Source organism: Oncorhynchus keta, unplaced genomic scaffold, assembly GCF_023373465.1.
Source record: "Oncorhynchus keta strain PuntledgeMale-10-30-2019 unplaced genomic scaffold, Oket_V2 Un_scaffold_2376_pilon_pilon, whole genome shotgun sequence".
Lineage (NCBI taxonomy): Eukaryota > Metazoa > Chordata > Actinopteri > Salmoniformes > Salmonidae > Oncorhynchus > Oncorhynchus keta.
In genome coordinates, this window is record NW_026290876.1 from 424667 (window position 1) to 440149 (window position 15483).

Sequence of the window (15483 nt, forward strand, 5' to 3'; positions counted from 1 at the left end):
ATATATCAAGAGCCAGACCAGAGTATATCAAGAGCCAGACCAGAGTATATCAAGAGCCAGACCAGGGTATGTATATTATTATATTGACCTGACATGGAGTTTGGTGGAACATTGATACTAGAAAGACAATAGAACGATGCAGAATTCAATTGCATTTTCTTTACCATTCAATTCTTACTTTGTAATTCTGCGTTGTTGGTAAAGGGCTCGTCAGTAAGCATTTCACAGTAAAGTCTACATCTGTTCTATATGGCACATGTGACAAATACAATTTGATTTGATACCATTTTCACAATTATATCCCATTTTCCCAATAAATGGTTTTGTCTTTACCAATAATAAAAGGGCCTCAAACAAACAAGCATGTTGTGTTGCGACAGTGTCCTGTGATAGGATGTCCTATTCCCACGAGTAAGACAATTGCTATTCCATATAACCCAGTGCTTGGATTGAAATAGGTGTCGGTACTCATGTTGGTTTCCAGTACTGCTTATATTTAGCTGCAGGAGCTCCACAATACTTTCGAGATAATATAGGAACAAGAGCTCAAGCAGTTGAACATTTAAGGTGCTCCTGTCAGGTCCTGCCCAAGTCCCGCATGTACCTTAGAGCAGGGGGTGGGGGCAAAGTACGGCCTGCGAGCAGTTCAAGAGACATAAAAATAAAAATAAATTACCCCTTTTTTCTCCCCAATTTCGTGATATCTGAATTGGTAGTAACAGTCTTGTCCCATCGCTGCAACTCCCCTAAGGACTCGGGAGAGGCGAAGGTCGAAACACGACCCTGCCAAGCAGCACTGTTTCTTGACACAATGCCCGCTTATCCCCGGAAACCAGCTGCTCTAATGTGTCGGAGGAAACACCGTACACCTGGCGACCGTTTCAGCGTGCATGCACCTGTTCTGCCACAGGAGGCACGAGAGCGATGGGACAAGGAAATCTTGGCCTGCCAAACCCTCTCCTAACCCGAACGACAATGGGCCAATTATGTGCCGCCTCACGGGTCTTTCAGTCACGGCCAGCTATGACACAGCCTGGGATCGAACTCGGGTCTGTAATGACACTTCTAGCTCTGCGATGCAGTAGCTTAGACCGCTGCGCCACACGGGAGGCCTCCGTAAATTGATTATAACAAACAATTAGTCCCACAAAAAATGCATCCCTCCGTTGAATTTCAAAATCCCGATGTCGCCCTCGGGCCAAAACTGAAAATCAAGGCTAAGGTCTCCCTCCTTTTCGAGATGAGGCAGAGATGATACCAGAAGAATCTGTCAGCCTGTTTCTGGTAAGACGTTGTGATGAAACAGACTTGAAGTTTCTCTTCAAACAAACAATCGACTTCTTACCTTTATAGATAATGACATTATCCAACCGGACTCAATACTACCCCACCACAGGACCATGTGAACAACACCAGTAGACCACCCCACCACAGGACCATGTGGACAACACCAGTAGACTACCCCACCACCCCACCACAGGACCATGTGGACAACACCAGTAGACTACCCCACCACAGGACCATGTGGACAACACCAGTAGACTACCCCACCACCCCACCACAGGACCATGTGGACAACACCAGTAGACTACCCCACCACAGGACCATGTGGACAACACCAGTAGACTACCCCACCACCCCACCACAGGACCATGTGAACAACACCAGTAGACTACCCCACCACCCCACCACAGGACCATGTGGACAACACCAGTAGACTACCCCACCACAGGACCATGTGGACAACACCAGTAGACTACCCCACCACCCCACCACAGGACCATGTGAACAACACCAGTAGACCACCCCACCACAGGACCATGTGAACAACACCAGTAGACCACCCCACCACAGGACCATGTGGACAACACCAGTAGACCACCCCACCACAGGACCATGTGGACAACACCAGTAGACTACCCCACCACAGGACCATGTGGACAACACCAGTAGACCACCCCACCACAGGACCATGTGGACAACACCAGTAGACTACCCCACCACCCCACCACAGGACCATGTGGACAACACCAGTAGACCACCCCACCACAGGACCATGTGAACAACACCAGTAGACCACCCCACAACCCCACCACAGGACCATGTGGACAACACCAGTAGACCACCCCACCACAGGACCATGTGGACAACACCAGTAGACCACCCCACCACAGGACCATGTGGACAACACCAGTAGACCACCCCACATCACAACAAACTTAACCATCACAACAACCCTAACCATCACAACAACCCTAACCATCACAACAACCCTAACCATCACAACAACCCTAACCATCACAACAACCCTAACTCTCTTCAACCTGGTCCCTACAGTACTGTCAGGTAAAAACACCATTGTCACCCATGTGTCCGACCATCACATCTGTGTGACGGTCGGAGAGAACATTTAATCAGACAGCCACGCAGAGCGATGTGATCCATGTTGCTCTGGTGGAGGAGACAACATGGCCGTCGTCAGGAGACAACATGGCCGTCGTCAGGAGACAACATGGCCGTCGTCAGGAGACAACATGGCCGTCGTCAGGAGACAACATGGCCGTCGTCAGGAGACAACATGGCCGTCGTCAGGAGACAACATGGCCGTCGTCAGGAGACAACATGGCCGTCGTCAGGAGACAACATGGCCGTCGTCAGGAGACAACATGGCCGTCGTCAGGAGACAACATGGCCGTCGTCAGGAGACAACATGGCCGTCGTCAGGAGACAACATGGCCGTCGTCAGGAGACAACATGGCCGTCGTCAGGAGACAACATGGCCGTCGTCAGGAGACAACATGGCCGTCGTCAGGAGACAACATGGCCGTCGTCAGGAGACAACATGGCCGTCGTCAGGAGACAACATGGCCGTCGTCAGGAGACAACATGGCCGTCGTCAGGAGACAACATGGCCGTCGTCAGGAGACAACATGGCCGTCGTCAGGAGACAACATGGCCGTCGTCAGGAGACAACATGGCCGTCGTCAGGAGACAACATGGCCATCGTCAGGAGACAACATGGCCGTCGTCAGTGTCTATTGAATATCTTTCCTGAGCATCTCTGGTTAAAATGACATCTCAGGTGACTGTCAGACAAATCAGAGAGTCTCGATGCTACTATAGTCTGATGGGATATCTTGTGTATAACTTGTACTGACTCTACTTGAAGTCTGACAGCTGTAGGATTCAGTATGTTATGGGAACTGAATGGTGACAGCTGTAGGATTCAGTATGTTATGGGAACTGAATGGTGACAGCTGTAGGATTCAGTATGTTATGGGAACTGAATGGTAACAGCTGTATGATTCAGTATGTTATGGGAACTGAATGGTAACAGCTGTAGGGTTCAGTATGTTATGGAAACTGAATGGTGACAGCTGTAGGATTCAGTATGTTATGGGAACTGAATGGTGACAGCTGTAGGATTCAGTATGTTATGGGAACTGAATGGTGACAGCTGTAGGATTCAGTATGTTATGGGAACTGAATGGTAACAGCTGTAGGATTCAGTATGTTATGGGAACTGAATGGTGACAGCTGTAGGATTCAGTATGTTATGGGAACTGAATGGTAACAGCTGTAGGATTCAGTATGTTATGGGAACTGAATGGTGACAGCTGTAGGATTCAGTATGTTATGGGAACTGAATGGTGACAGCTGTAGGATTCAGTATGTTATGGAAACTGAATGGTGACAGCTGTAGGATTCAGTACGTTATGGGAACTGAATGGTGACAGCTGTAGGATTCAGTATGTTATGGGAACTGAATGGTGACAGCTGTAGGATTCAGTACGTTATGGAAACTGAATGGTAACAGCTGTAGGATTCAGTATGTTATGGGAACTGAATGGTGACAGCTGTAGGATTCAGTATGTTATGGGAACTGAATGGTGACAGCTGTAGGATTCAGTATGTTATGGGAACTGAATGGTGACAGCTGTAGGATTCAGTATGTTATGGGAACTGAATGGTGACAGCTGTAGGATTCAGTATGTTATGGGAACTGAATGGTGACAGCTGTAGGATTCAGTATGTTATGGGAACTGAATGGTGACAGCTGTAGGATTCAGTATGTTATGGGAACTGAATGGTGACAGCTGTAGGATTCAGTATGTTATGGGAACTGAATGGTAACAGCTGTAGGATTCAGTATGTTATGGGAACTGAATGGTGACAGCTGTAGGATTCAGTATGTTATGGGAACTGAATGGTGACAGCTGTAGGATTCAGTATGTTATGGGAACTGAATGGTAACAGCTGTAGGATTCAGTATGTTATGGGAACTGAATGGTGACAGCTGTAGGATTCAGTATGTTATGGGAACTGAATGGTGACAGCTGTAGGATTCAGTATGTTATGGGAACTGAATGGTAACAGCTGTAGGATTCAGTATGTTATGGGAACTGAATGGGAACTGAATGATTCAGTATGTTATGGGAACTGAATGGTGACAGCTGTAGGATTCAGTATGTTATGGAAACGGTGGATGACCTCTAAAGGACATCTAGGGGGTGACTCATGACTCATGAACATAAAAGTTGCCATTTTCTATATGCATAGCAAGGCTTTGGCACAGATAACACAATGTATTGTTAGAGGTAGGGCAAACATTATCCATCACAAACACATCTTTAAGTCTGAAGTTCAATTCGCCTGGATTTGAAATATTGCTATTAAATCAGGGTTTGAATTTTAAAAATCATACTTTGCTTATGTTCACTTTGATTATCAATGAGACAATCACTTTCCGTCGATCATTATCTCAGAAAACAGAAAACAAAATATGATTAATTACTATGAATCATGAAAACAACATGATCGTGTGTTGAAAAGGACATGTTTCCCACATGGCACCCTAATCTCTATTAGAGGACACTACTGTTGACCAGAGCTGCATGGGCCTGGTCAACACTAGAGCACTACGGGAACAGGGTGCCATTTGGGACGAATATACAGACTGGGAAATATGTACATACTGTATTTGAGCTTCATATCATTGACTGGGGAATGGTGCATAGGTAACAGTTTTAGCTAAAGATCTGCATAGATAACAGTTTAGCTAAAGATCTCAACAACAAAACAAGACATAATATATAGGAACTATTTCATTCTGTTGGTTAATATAATATAGAATACAACATACACCAAGCTTCAATAGGATCCATGCATAGGTAATAGCTTGAGAGAACATTACAGTTGTGAAATCATCTCAGAAAGGAAGTTTGAGCAAAGGCACGTTGTGTTTCCCATGACGACACAGCGATGTGAAGAACCAACCAATAACATCACTGTCATTTAGAGCAGAATAACACTGTGGGATGTTGGGAAATGGGAGGGACGAGAACTGATGTCATGCTGGTTGTATCTGAAGTGTTTAAATCCCTCTCATAATGGGTGACGGTGAGAGGGTAACCATATTATTCATCTGTCTTGGCCATGGGGGGTCATGAAACTGTAAAGGTTGTCAGGGCTGGGGCTTTGTAGATGTCTTGGCCATGGGGGGTCATGAACTGTAAAGGTTGTCAGGGCTGGGGCTTTGTAGATGTCTTGGCCATGGGGGGTCATGAACTGTAAAGGTTGTCAGGGCTGGGACTCTGTAGAGTCTAGTCTGGTCTGGTCTGGTGGAGTCTAGTCTAGTCTGGTTTACTCTAGTCTAGTCTGGTCTACTCTAGTCCGGTCTGGTGGAGTCGAGTCTGGTCTACTCTAGTCTGGTCTACTCTAGTCTGGTCTACTCTAGTCCGGTCTGGTGGAGTCGAGTCTGGTCTACTCTAGTCTGGTTTACTCTAGTCTGGTCTGGTGGAGTCGAGTCTGGTCTACTCTAGTCTGGTGGAGTCTAGTCTAGTCTGGTGGAGTCTAGTCTGGTGGAGTCTAGTCTACTCTAGTCTGGTGGAGTCTAGTCTAGTCTGGTGGAGTCTAGTCTCCTCTAGTCTGGTGGAGTCTAGTCTACTCTAGTCTGGTGGAGTCTAGTCTAGTCTGGTGGAGTCTAGTCTCCTCTAGTCTGGTGGAGTCTAGTCTACTCTAGTCTGGTGGAGTCTAGTCTACTCTAGTCTGGTGGAGTCTAGTCTACTCTAGTCTGGTGGAGTCTAGTCTACTCTAGTCTGGTGGAGTCTAGTCTCCTCTAGTCTGGTGGAGTCTAGTCTGGTGGAGTCTAGTCTACTCTAGTCTGGTGGAGTCTAGTCTACTCTAGTCTGGTGGAGTCTAGTCTACTCTAGTCTGGTGGAGTCTAGTCTACTCTAGTCTGGTGGAGTCTAGTCTACTCTAGTCTGGTGGAGTCTAGTCTCCTCTAGTCTGGTGGAGTCTAGTCTGGTGGAGTCTAGTCTGGTGGAGTCTAGTCTGGTGGAGTCTAGTCTAGTCTGGTGGAGTCTAGTCTGGTGGAGTCTAGTCTGGTGGAGTCTAGTCTAGTCTGGTGGAGTCTAGTCTGGTGGAGTCTAGTCTAGTCTGGTGGAGTCTAGTCTGGTGGAGTCTAGTCTAGTCTGGTGGAGTCTAGTCTCCTCTAGTCTGGTGGAGTCTAGTCTGGTGGAGTCTAGTCTGGTGGAGTCTAGTCTGGTGGAGTCTAGTCTAGTCTGGTGGAGTCTAGTCTGGTGGAGTCTAGTCTGGTGGAGTCTAGTCTAGTCTGGTGGAGTCTGTAAGTAACCACATTGTGGGCTTTGTTACAATACATAAATCATGACAGATTTGACGAAAACCTATTTTGTTAGATCAGATTGTTGAATGTGTTCCAGTCTGGTCAATAAAACATCTTCGTTCCATTGACTCATTTAACGCAACTATGCAGATATACAGGAAGTTATGACGTCATCCAGACACTGCTAGTGATTGGCCAGCATGGATATGGCCAAAACTCTGTTCCCTCCTTTTTCATCCGATGACCAATAGCAGCAGCCTTGTTTGCAGTCCGTTCCTTCTCCTCTGAATTGCAGTCTCTATTCTGCAGAATGCCAATCTATCTATCTATACCCTCTTCATAAACAGTCTAAAACAGTTTATAATGCCAATCTATCTATCTATACCCTCTTCATAAACAGTCTAAAACAGTTTATAATGCCAATCTATCTATCTATACCCTCTTCATAAACAGTCTAAAACAGTTTATAATGCCAATCTATCTATCTATACCCTCTTCATAAACAGTCTAAAACAGTTTATAATGCCAATCTATCTATCTATACCCTCTTCATAAACAGTCTAAAACAGTTTATAATGCCAATCGGTCTATACAATAATGCCCTGTGATGCTTCTTACAGTTGAAATGAATGAAGGACCATGAGATCATCAGGTACACAGAAAGGAAAATGATGTGAAAGGTAGAGACCAGAACCTATACCTGGTTCGGTCAGTGAAGTTCAGGGGAGGAGGACAGGTATGTTGTTAGTTGGTGCTCCATACTGTACAGTACGTAGTGTTGAGCCTCATAGCCAATCAGATGATGTTAAACTCCAGTGGGAGGAGTCAGTCATTGGTTGCAACATATCTGTTCGTTGGCAGGCAGCGATCAGGCACGGCACACGTCCCAGATGGCTTGCGGGTAGCATGGTGGATTGTGGGTCGTGTTGTGTGGATGCTGCACCCATCTGTTGGGGGTGTGGCCTGGTGGAGACAAGAGGCCCTATAAGGGCTGAGAGGAGGGGCCAACCTAGGCTGAGAAGAGGAGGGAGGAGGTTAGATAGGAGGAGAGAAGGGGGAAGGAAGACAGACAGACAGACAGACAGACAGACAGACAGACAGACAGACAGACAGACAGACAGACAGACAGACAGACAGACAGACAGACGGATAGACAGACGGACGGACGGACGGACGGACGGACGGACAGACAGATAGACAATACGAGGCTACAATACGAGGCTACAATACGAGGCTACAATACGAGGCCACAATACGAGCCTACAATACGAGGCCACAATACGAGGCTACAATACGAGGCTACAATACGAGGCTACAATACGAGGCCACAATACGAGCCTACAATACGAGGCCACAATACGAGGCTACAATACGAGGCCACAAAAGCTATCTTCACACCAACTCGTAGAGATCACAGATGGGTTCAGTAGTACTGTGGGTGGATGAGAGTTGGGGTTAGTCAAATCACATCTTGTCACATGCTTGGTAAACAACAGGTATAGACTAACAGTGAAATGTTTACTTAAGGTCCCTTCCCAACAACACAGAGAGAAAGAAAATAGAGAAATAATAGAAAAGTATAAAAAGTAATAATAAATACCCAATGAGTAACAAAAATGGAAGAGGAACTAACTATAATATATGAAGAGGAGTTGTTTTTTACTACAACCCTGTCTCTCTGTCTGTCTGTCTTCTCTATATTCATCACCCGGCCTCTGTCATTATGCAGGGCCTGTCTGTCAGAGAAAGGCATTATTACATGTGATTTATGTGTTGTTCTCTTCTCTCTCTCCTCCTCTTCCCTTCTATCTCCTCCTCTTTCCTTCTCTCTCCTCATCTTCCCTTCTCTCTCCTCCTCTTCCCTTCTCTCTCCTCCTCTTCCCTTCTCTCTCCTCCTCTTCCCTTCTCTCTCCTCCTCTTCCCTTCTCTCTCCTCCTCTTCCCTTCTCTCTCCTCCTCTTCCCTTCTCTCTCCTCCTCTTCCCTTCTCTCTCCTCCTCTTCCCTTCTCTCTCCTCCAATTCCCTTCTCTCTCCTCCTCTTCCCTTCTCTCTCCTCCTCTTCCCTTCTCTCTCCTCCTCTTCCCTTCTCTCTCCTCCTCTTCCCTTCTCTCTCCTCCTCTTCCCTTCTCTCTCCTCCTCTTCCCTTCTCTCTCCTCCTCTTCCCTTCTCTCTCCTCCTCTTCCCTCTCTCCTCCTCTTCCCTTCTCTCTCTCTCCTCCTCTTCCCTTCTCTCTCCTCCTCTTCCCTTCTCTCTCCTCCAATTCCCTTCTCTCTCCTCCTCTTCCCTTCTCTCTCCTCCTCTTCCCTTCTCTCTCCTCCTCTTCCCTTCTCTCTCCTCCAATTCCCTTCTCTCTCCTCCTCTTCCCTTCTCTCTCCTCCTCTTCCCTTCTCTCTCCTCCTCTTCCCTTCTCTCTCCTCCTCTTCCCTTCTCTCTCCTCCTCTTCCCTTCTCTCTCCTCCTCTTCCCTTCTCTCTCCTCCTCTTCCCTTCTCTCTCCTCCTCTTCCCTTCTCTCTCCTCCTCTTCCCTTCTCTCTCCTCCTCTTCCCTTCTCTCTCCTCCTCTTCCCTTCTCTCTCCTCCAATTCCCTTCTCTCTCCTCCTCTTCCCTTCTCTCTCCTCCTCTTCCCTTCTCTCTCCTCCTCTTCCCTTCTCTCTCCTCCTCTCTTCCCTCCTCTTCCCTCTCTCCTCCTCTTCCCTTCTCTCTCCTCCTCTTCCCTTCTCTCTCCTCCTCTTCCCTTCTCTCTCCTCCCTTCCCTTCTCTCTCCTCCAATTCCCTTCTCTCTCCTCCTCTTCCCTCCTCTCCTCCCTTCCCTTCTCTCTCCTCCTCTTCCCTTCTCTCTCCTCCTCTTCCCTTCTCTCTCCTCCTCTTCCCTTCTCTCTCCTCCTCTTCCCTTCTCTCTCCTCCTCTTCCCTTCTCTCTCCCCCTCTTCCCTTCTCTCTCCTCCTCTTCCCTTCTCTCTCCTCCTCTTCCCTTCTCTCTCCTCCAATTCCCTTCTCTCTCCTCCTCTTCCCTTCCCTCTCCTCCTCTTCCCTTCCCTCTCCTCCTCTTCCCTTCTCTCTCCTCATCTTCCCTTCTCTCTCCTCCTCTTCCCTTCTCTCTCCTCCAATTCCCTTCTCTCTCCTCCAATTCCCTTCTCTCTCCTCCTCTTCCCTTCTCTCTCCTCGATGTGCAGGGGTACGAGGTAATTGAGGTATTGATAGTTCAGGTGGTTAACTATTCAACAGTCTTATGGCTTGGGGGTAGAAGCTGTTCAGGGTCCTGTTGGTTCCAGACTTGGTACATCGGTAATGCTTTCTGTGCTGTAGCAGAGAGAATCGTTTATGGGGGCTGGAGTCTTTGATAACTTTTAGTGCCTTCCTCTGACACCGCCTGGTACAGAGGACCTGGATGGTGGGGAACTCAGCCCCAGTGATGTAGCCAGTCAAGATGCTCTCAATGGTGCAGCAGTATAACGTTTTGAGGATCTGAGGGCCCAGGCCCAAATTTGTCAGGCTCCTGAGGAGGAAGAGGTGTTGTTGTGACCTCTTCATGACTGTGTTGGTGTGTGTGAACCGTGATAGATCCTTTTTGATGTGGACTTGAAGCTCTCAACCCCACTACAGCCCCGTCGATGTGAATGGGGGCATGCTCGGCCCTCCATTTTCTATAGTCCACGATCAGCTCCTTTGTCTTGCTGACACTGCCAGGTGTCTGACCTCCTCCCTATAGACTCATTGTCATCTGTGATCAGGCCTACGACCACCGTGTGATCAGGCCTACAACCGCCGCGTGATCAGGCCTACAACCGCCGTGTGATCAGGCCTACAACCGCCGCGTGATCAGGCCTACAACCGCCGTGTGATCAGGCCTACAACCGCCGTGTGGTCAGGCCTACAACCGCCGCGTGATCAGGCCTACAACCGCCGCGTGATCAGTCCTACAACCGCCGCGTGATCAGGCCTACAACCGCCGTGTGGTCAGGCCTACAACCGCCGCGTGATCAGGCCTACAACCGCCGCGTGATCAGGCCTACAACCGCCGCGTGGTCAGGCCTACAACCGCCGCGTGGTCAGGCCTACAACCGCCGCGTGGTCAGGCCTACAACCGCCGCGTGATCAGGCCTACAACCGCCGCGTGGTCAGGCCTACAACCGCCGCGTGATCAGGCCTACAACCGCCGCGTGATCAGGCCTACAACCGCCGCGTGATCAGGCCTACAACCGCCGCGTGATCAGGCCTACAACCGCCGCGTCGTCAGCAAACTTAAAGATGGTGTTGGAGTCGGTGTGCGGCCACACATTGTGGATGTACAGGGAGTTTGGAGGGGACTAAACACGCACCCCTGAAGGACCCCCGTGCTGAAGGTCAGTGTGGCAGATGCGTTGTTACCTACCCTTACCACCTGGGGGCGGCCCATCAGGAAGTCCAGGATCCTGTTGCAGAGGGAGGTGTTTAGTCCCAGGGTCCTTAGCTTAGTGATGAGCTTTGAGACACTATGGTGTTGAAAGCTGAGCTGTAATCAATGAATAGCATTCTCATGTAGGTGTTCCTTTTGTCCAGGTGAGAAAGGGCAGTGTGGAGTGCAATAAAGATTGCATCATCTGTGGATCTGTTAGGGTGGTATGGAAATTGGAGTGGGTCTAGTGTGTTTGGGATGATGGTGTTGATGTGAGCCATTACCAGCCTTTCAAAGCACTTCATGGCTACAGACGTAAGTGCATTTAGGCAGGTTAAATTGGTGTTCTTGGGCACAGGGACTATGGTAGTCTGCTTGAAACATGTTGGTATTACAGACTGGATCAGTGAGAGGTTGAAAATATCAGTGAAAACACCTGCCAGTTGATCAGCACATGCCCGGAGCAACCGTCCTGCTAATCTGTCTGGCCCTGCGGCCTTGTGAATGTTGACCTGTTTAAAGGTCTTTCTCATGTCGGCTACAGAGAGTGTGAATACACAGTCGTCTGGAACAGCTGTTGCTCTCATGCATGGTTCAATGTTCCTTGCCTTGAAGCAAGCATAGAAGGCATTTAGCTCGTCTGGTAGGCTCACATCACTGGGCAGCTCGTGGCTGGGTTTCCCTTTGTAGTCTGTAATAGTTTTCAAGCCCTGCTACATCTGACGAGCGTCAGAGCTGATGTAGTAGGATGCAATCTTAGTCCTGTATTGATGCTTTGCCTGTTTGGTGGTTTGTCGGAGGGCATAGCAGTATTTATTATAAGCGTCCGGATTAGTGTAACAGCTCCTTGAAAGCGGCCTATAGCTCAGTGAGGATGTTGCCTGTAATCCATGGCTTCTGGTTGGGATATGTACGTACAGTCACTGTGGGGACGACGTCATTAATGCACATATACTCCTCAATGCCATCAGATGAATCCCGTATTCCTGTCTGTTGTAGCAAAACAGTCCTGTAGCTTAGCATCTGTTTCATTGGACTGCTTCGAATTGAACACGTCACTGGTACTTCCTGTTTGAGTTTTTACTTGTTATAGCGGGAATCAGGAGGATGGAGTTATGGTCAGATTTGCCAAATGGAGGGCGAGGGAGAGCATTGTACGTGTCTCTGTGTGGGGACTACAGGTGATCTAGTGGTATGGCTTGATTCAACCATATTACATGGTAAATGTGCAGTGGGTGGTTGAAATTGCGAGCACTCTTTTTAGAGGTTAGAGGTCAGTGATAAGGGTTAGAGGTCAGTGATAAGGGTTATAGGTTAGAGGTCAGTGATAAGGATGATAGGTTAGAGTTCAGTAATAAGGGTTAGAGGTCAGTGTTAAGGGTTAGAGTTTAGTGGTCAGTGATAAGGTTTAGAGGTTAGAGGTCAAGGCTTGCTCACTTTAGATTGGCATGGACTTCATCTTCACCATTGAGGTTAGTTCCTGTTTTGTCACATTGTCCCGCCTCCGTTGCCTCACCCTATATTGAAAACAAAATAAGATTAATATTTACATGTGAATAAATGTTTAAATTCACTTGCTATAGAAACTGTGTATTACAGTGTGTGTGATTTAGACTAGGATAACAGGTATACGGATCTTATTATATGAGATAGAGGACACCAGGACCAGTTAAATGGTATATTATCTCACCACATGAGGACCGATAGAGAGGACACCAGGACCAGATAAATGGTATACTATCTCACCACATGAGGACCGATAGAGAGGACACCAGGACCAGATAAATGGTATACTATCTCACCACATGAGGACCGATAGAGAGGACACCAGGACCAGTTAAATGGTATACTATCTCACCACATGAGGACCGATAGAGAGGACACCAGGACCAGATAAATGGTATATTATCTCACCACATGAGGACCGATAGAGAGGACACCAGGACCAGATAAATGGTATACTATCTCACCACATGAGGACCGATAGAGAGGACACCAGGACCAGTTAAATGGTATACTATCTCACCACATGAGGACCGATAGAGAGGACACCAGGACCAGATAAATGGTATACTATCTCACCACATGAGGACCGATAGAGAGGACACCAGGACCAGTTAAATGGTATACTATCTCACCACATGAGGACCGATAGAGAGGACACCAGGACCAGATAAATGGTATACTATCTCACCACATGAGGACCGATAGAGAGGACACCAGGACCAGATAAATGGTATACTATCTCACCACATGAGGACCGATAGAGAGGACACCAGGACCAGATAAATGGTATACTATCTCACCACATGAGGACCGATAGAGAGGACACCAGGACCAGTTAAATGGTATACTATCTCACCACATGAGGACCGATAGAGAGGACACCAGGACCAGTTAAATGGTATACTATCTCACCACATGAGGACCGAAGAGAGGACACCAGGACCAGTTAAATGGTATAATATCTCACCACATGAGGACCGATAGAGAGGACACCAGGACCAGTTAAATGGTTTACTATCTCACCACATGAGGACCGATAGAAAGGACACCAGGACCAGATAAATGGTATACTATCTCACCACATGAGGACCGATAGAAGGACACCAGGACCAGATAAATGGTATACTATCTCACCACATGAGGACCGATAGAGAGGACACCAGGACCAGTTAAATGGTATACTATCTCACCACATGAGGACCGATAGAGAGGACACCAGGACCAGATAAATGGTATACTATCTCACCACATGAGGACCGATAGAGAGGACACCAGGACCAGTTAAATGGTATACTATCTCACCACATGAGGACCGATAGAGAGGACACCAGGACCAGATAAATGGTATATTATCTCACCACATGAGGACCGATAGAGAGGACACCAGGACCAGATAAATGGTATACTATCTCACCACATGAGGACCGATAGAGAGGACACCAGGACCAGTTAAATGGTATACTATCTCACCACATGAGGACCGATAGAGAGGACACCAGGACCAGATAAATGGTATATTATCTCACCACATGAGGACCGATAGAGAGGACACCAGGGCCAGATAAATGGTATACTATCTCACCACATGAGGACCGATAGAGAGGACACCAGGGCCAGGATGATACCAGCGAACAGGGCCAGTAGAATCAGCAGACCGCCACCATCATCCTCTGGGCCTAGAGGAGACAGAAGAGAGAAAACACTGGATCAGACGACACGGCGTACAATGTTCTGTGTTTTGGATTTGTTTTTCATTATTATTATTTGTATATTATTTTCTTAAGCGCATTTCGGTGTGAAGCTTTACAAATGAAATGTATTTTCATTACAAATGATTACTAGAACAGTTAGATTTGTGGTTGAAGAGTTAGATCTGTGGTTGAAAAATAATGACTGAAGTACGGTACCAGACAAAGGTTTTGGAAAAGCATTCCAGGTGAAGCTGGTTGAGAGAATGCAAAGAGTGTGCAAAGCTGTCATCAAGGCAAAGGGTGACTACTTTGAAGAATCTCCAATTTAAGATATATTTTGATTTGTTAAAACCTTTTTTGGTTACTACATGATTCCATATGTGTTATTTCATAGTTTTGATGTCTTCACTAGTATTCTACAATATAGAAAATAGTCAAAATAAAGAAAAACTATGGAATGAGTAGGTGTGTTCAAACTGTTGACTGGTTCTGTATAGAGAGACCGGTGTATAGAGAGAGACTGATGGATAGAGAGAGACTGATGTATATATATAGAGACTGATGTATATATAGAGAGACTGATGTATATAGAGACTGATGTATATAGAGACTGATGTATATAGAGAGACTGATGTATATAGAGAGACTGATGTATATAGAGAGAGACTGATGTATATAGAGAGACTGATGTATATAGAGAGAGACTGATGTATATAGAGAGACTGATGTATATAGAGAGAGACTGATGTATATAGAGAGACTGATGTATATAGAGAGAGACTGATGTATATAGAGAGAGACTGATGTATAGAGAGAGACTGATGTATATAGAGAGAGACTGATGTATATAGAGAGAGACTGATGTATATAGAGAGAGACTGATGGATAGAGAGAGACTGATGTATATAGAGAGAGACTGATGTATATAGAGAGAGACTGATGTATATAGAGAGACTGATGGATAGAGAGAGACTGATGTATAGAGAGAGACTGATGTATATAGAGAGAGACTGATGTATAGAGAGAGACTGATGTATATAGAGAGACTGATGTATATAGAGAGACTGATGTATATAGAGAGAGACTGATGTATAGAGAGACTGATGTATATAGAGAGACTGATGTATATAGAGAGAGACTGATGTATATAGAGAGAGACTGATGTATATAGAGAGAGACTGATGTATATAGAGAGAGACCGATGTATATAGAGAGACTGATGTATATAGAGAGACTGATGTATATAGAGAGAGACCGATGTATATAGAGAGAATGTACAATGCTTGTGT

At 46.7% G+C, this 15483-nt stretch overlaps 1 protein-coding gene across 1 annotated transcript in view; it reads right to left on the reverse strand.

Moving 5' to 3' along the window:
• Window positions 1–4648: 4648 nt before the first annotated feature.
• The window catches only part of il11ra (interleukin 11 receptor, alpha), a 34703-nt gene continuing 23868 nt past the window's right edge, over window positions 4649–15483 (reverse strand). Inside the window, exons 8-10 of the mRNA XM_052515355.1 lie at window positions 14086–14179; window positions 12435–12514; window positions 4649–7639 (exon numbers count right to left, since the gene is read on the reverse strand). Coding sequence (XP_052371315.1) covers window positions 12436–12514; window positions 14086–14179 — 173 coding nt within the window. The 3' untranslated portion in view covers window positions 4649–7639; window position 12435. The remainder of the gene's footprint in view (window positions 7640–12434; window positions 12515–14085; window positions 14180–15483) is intronic.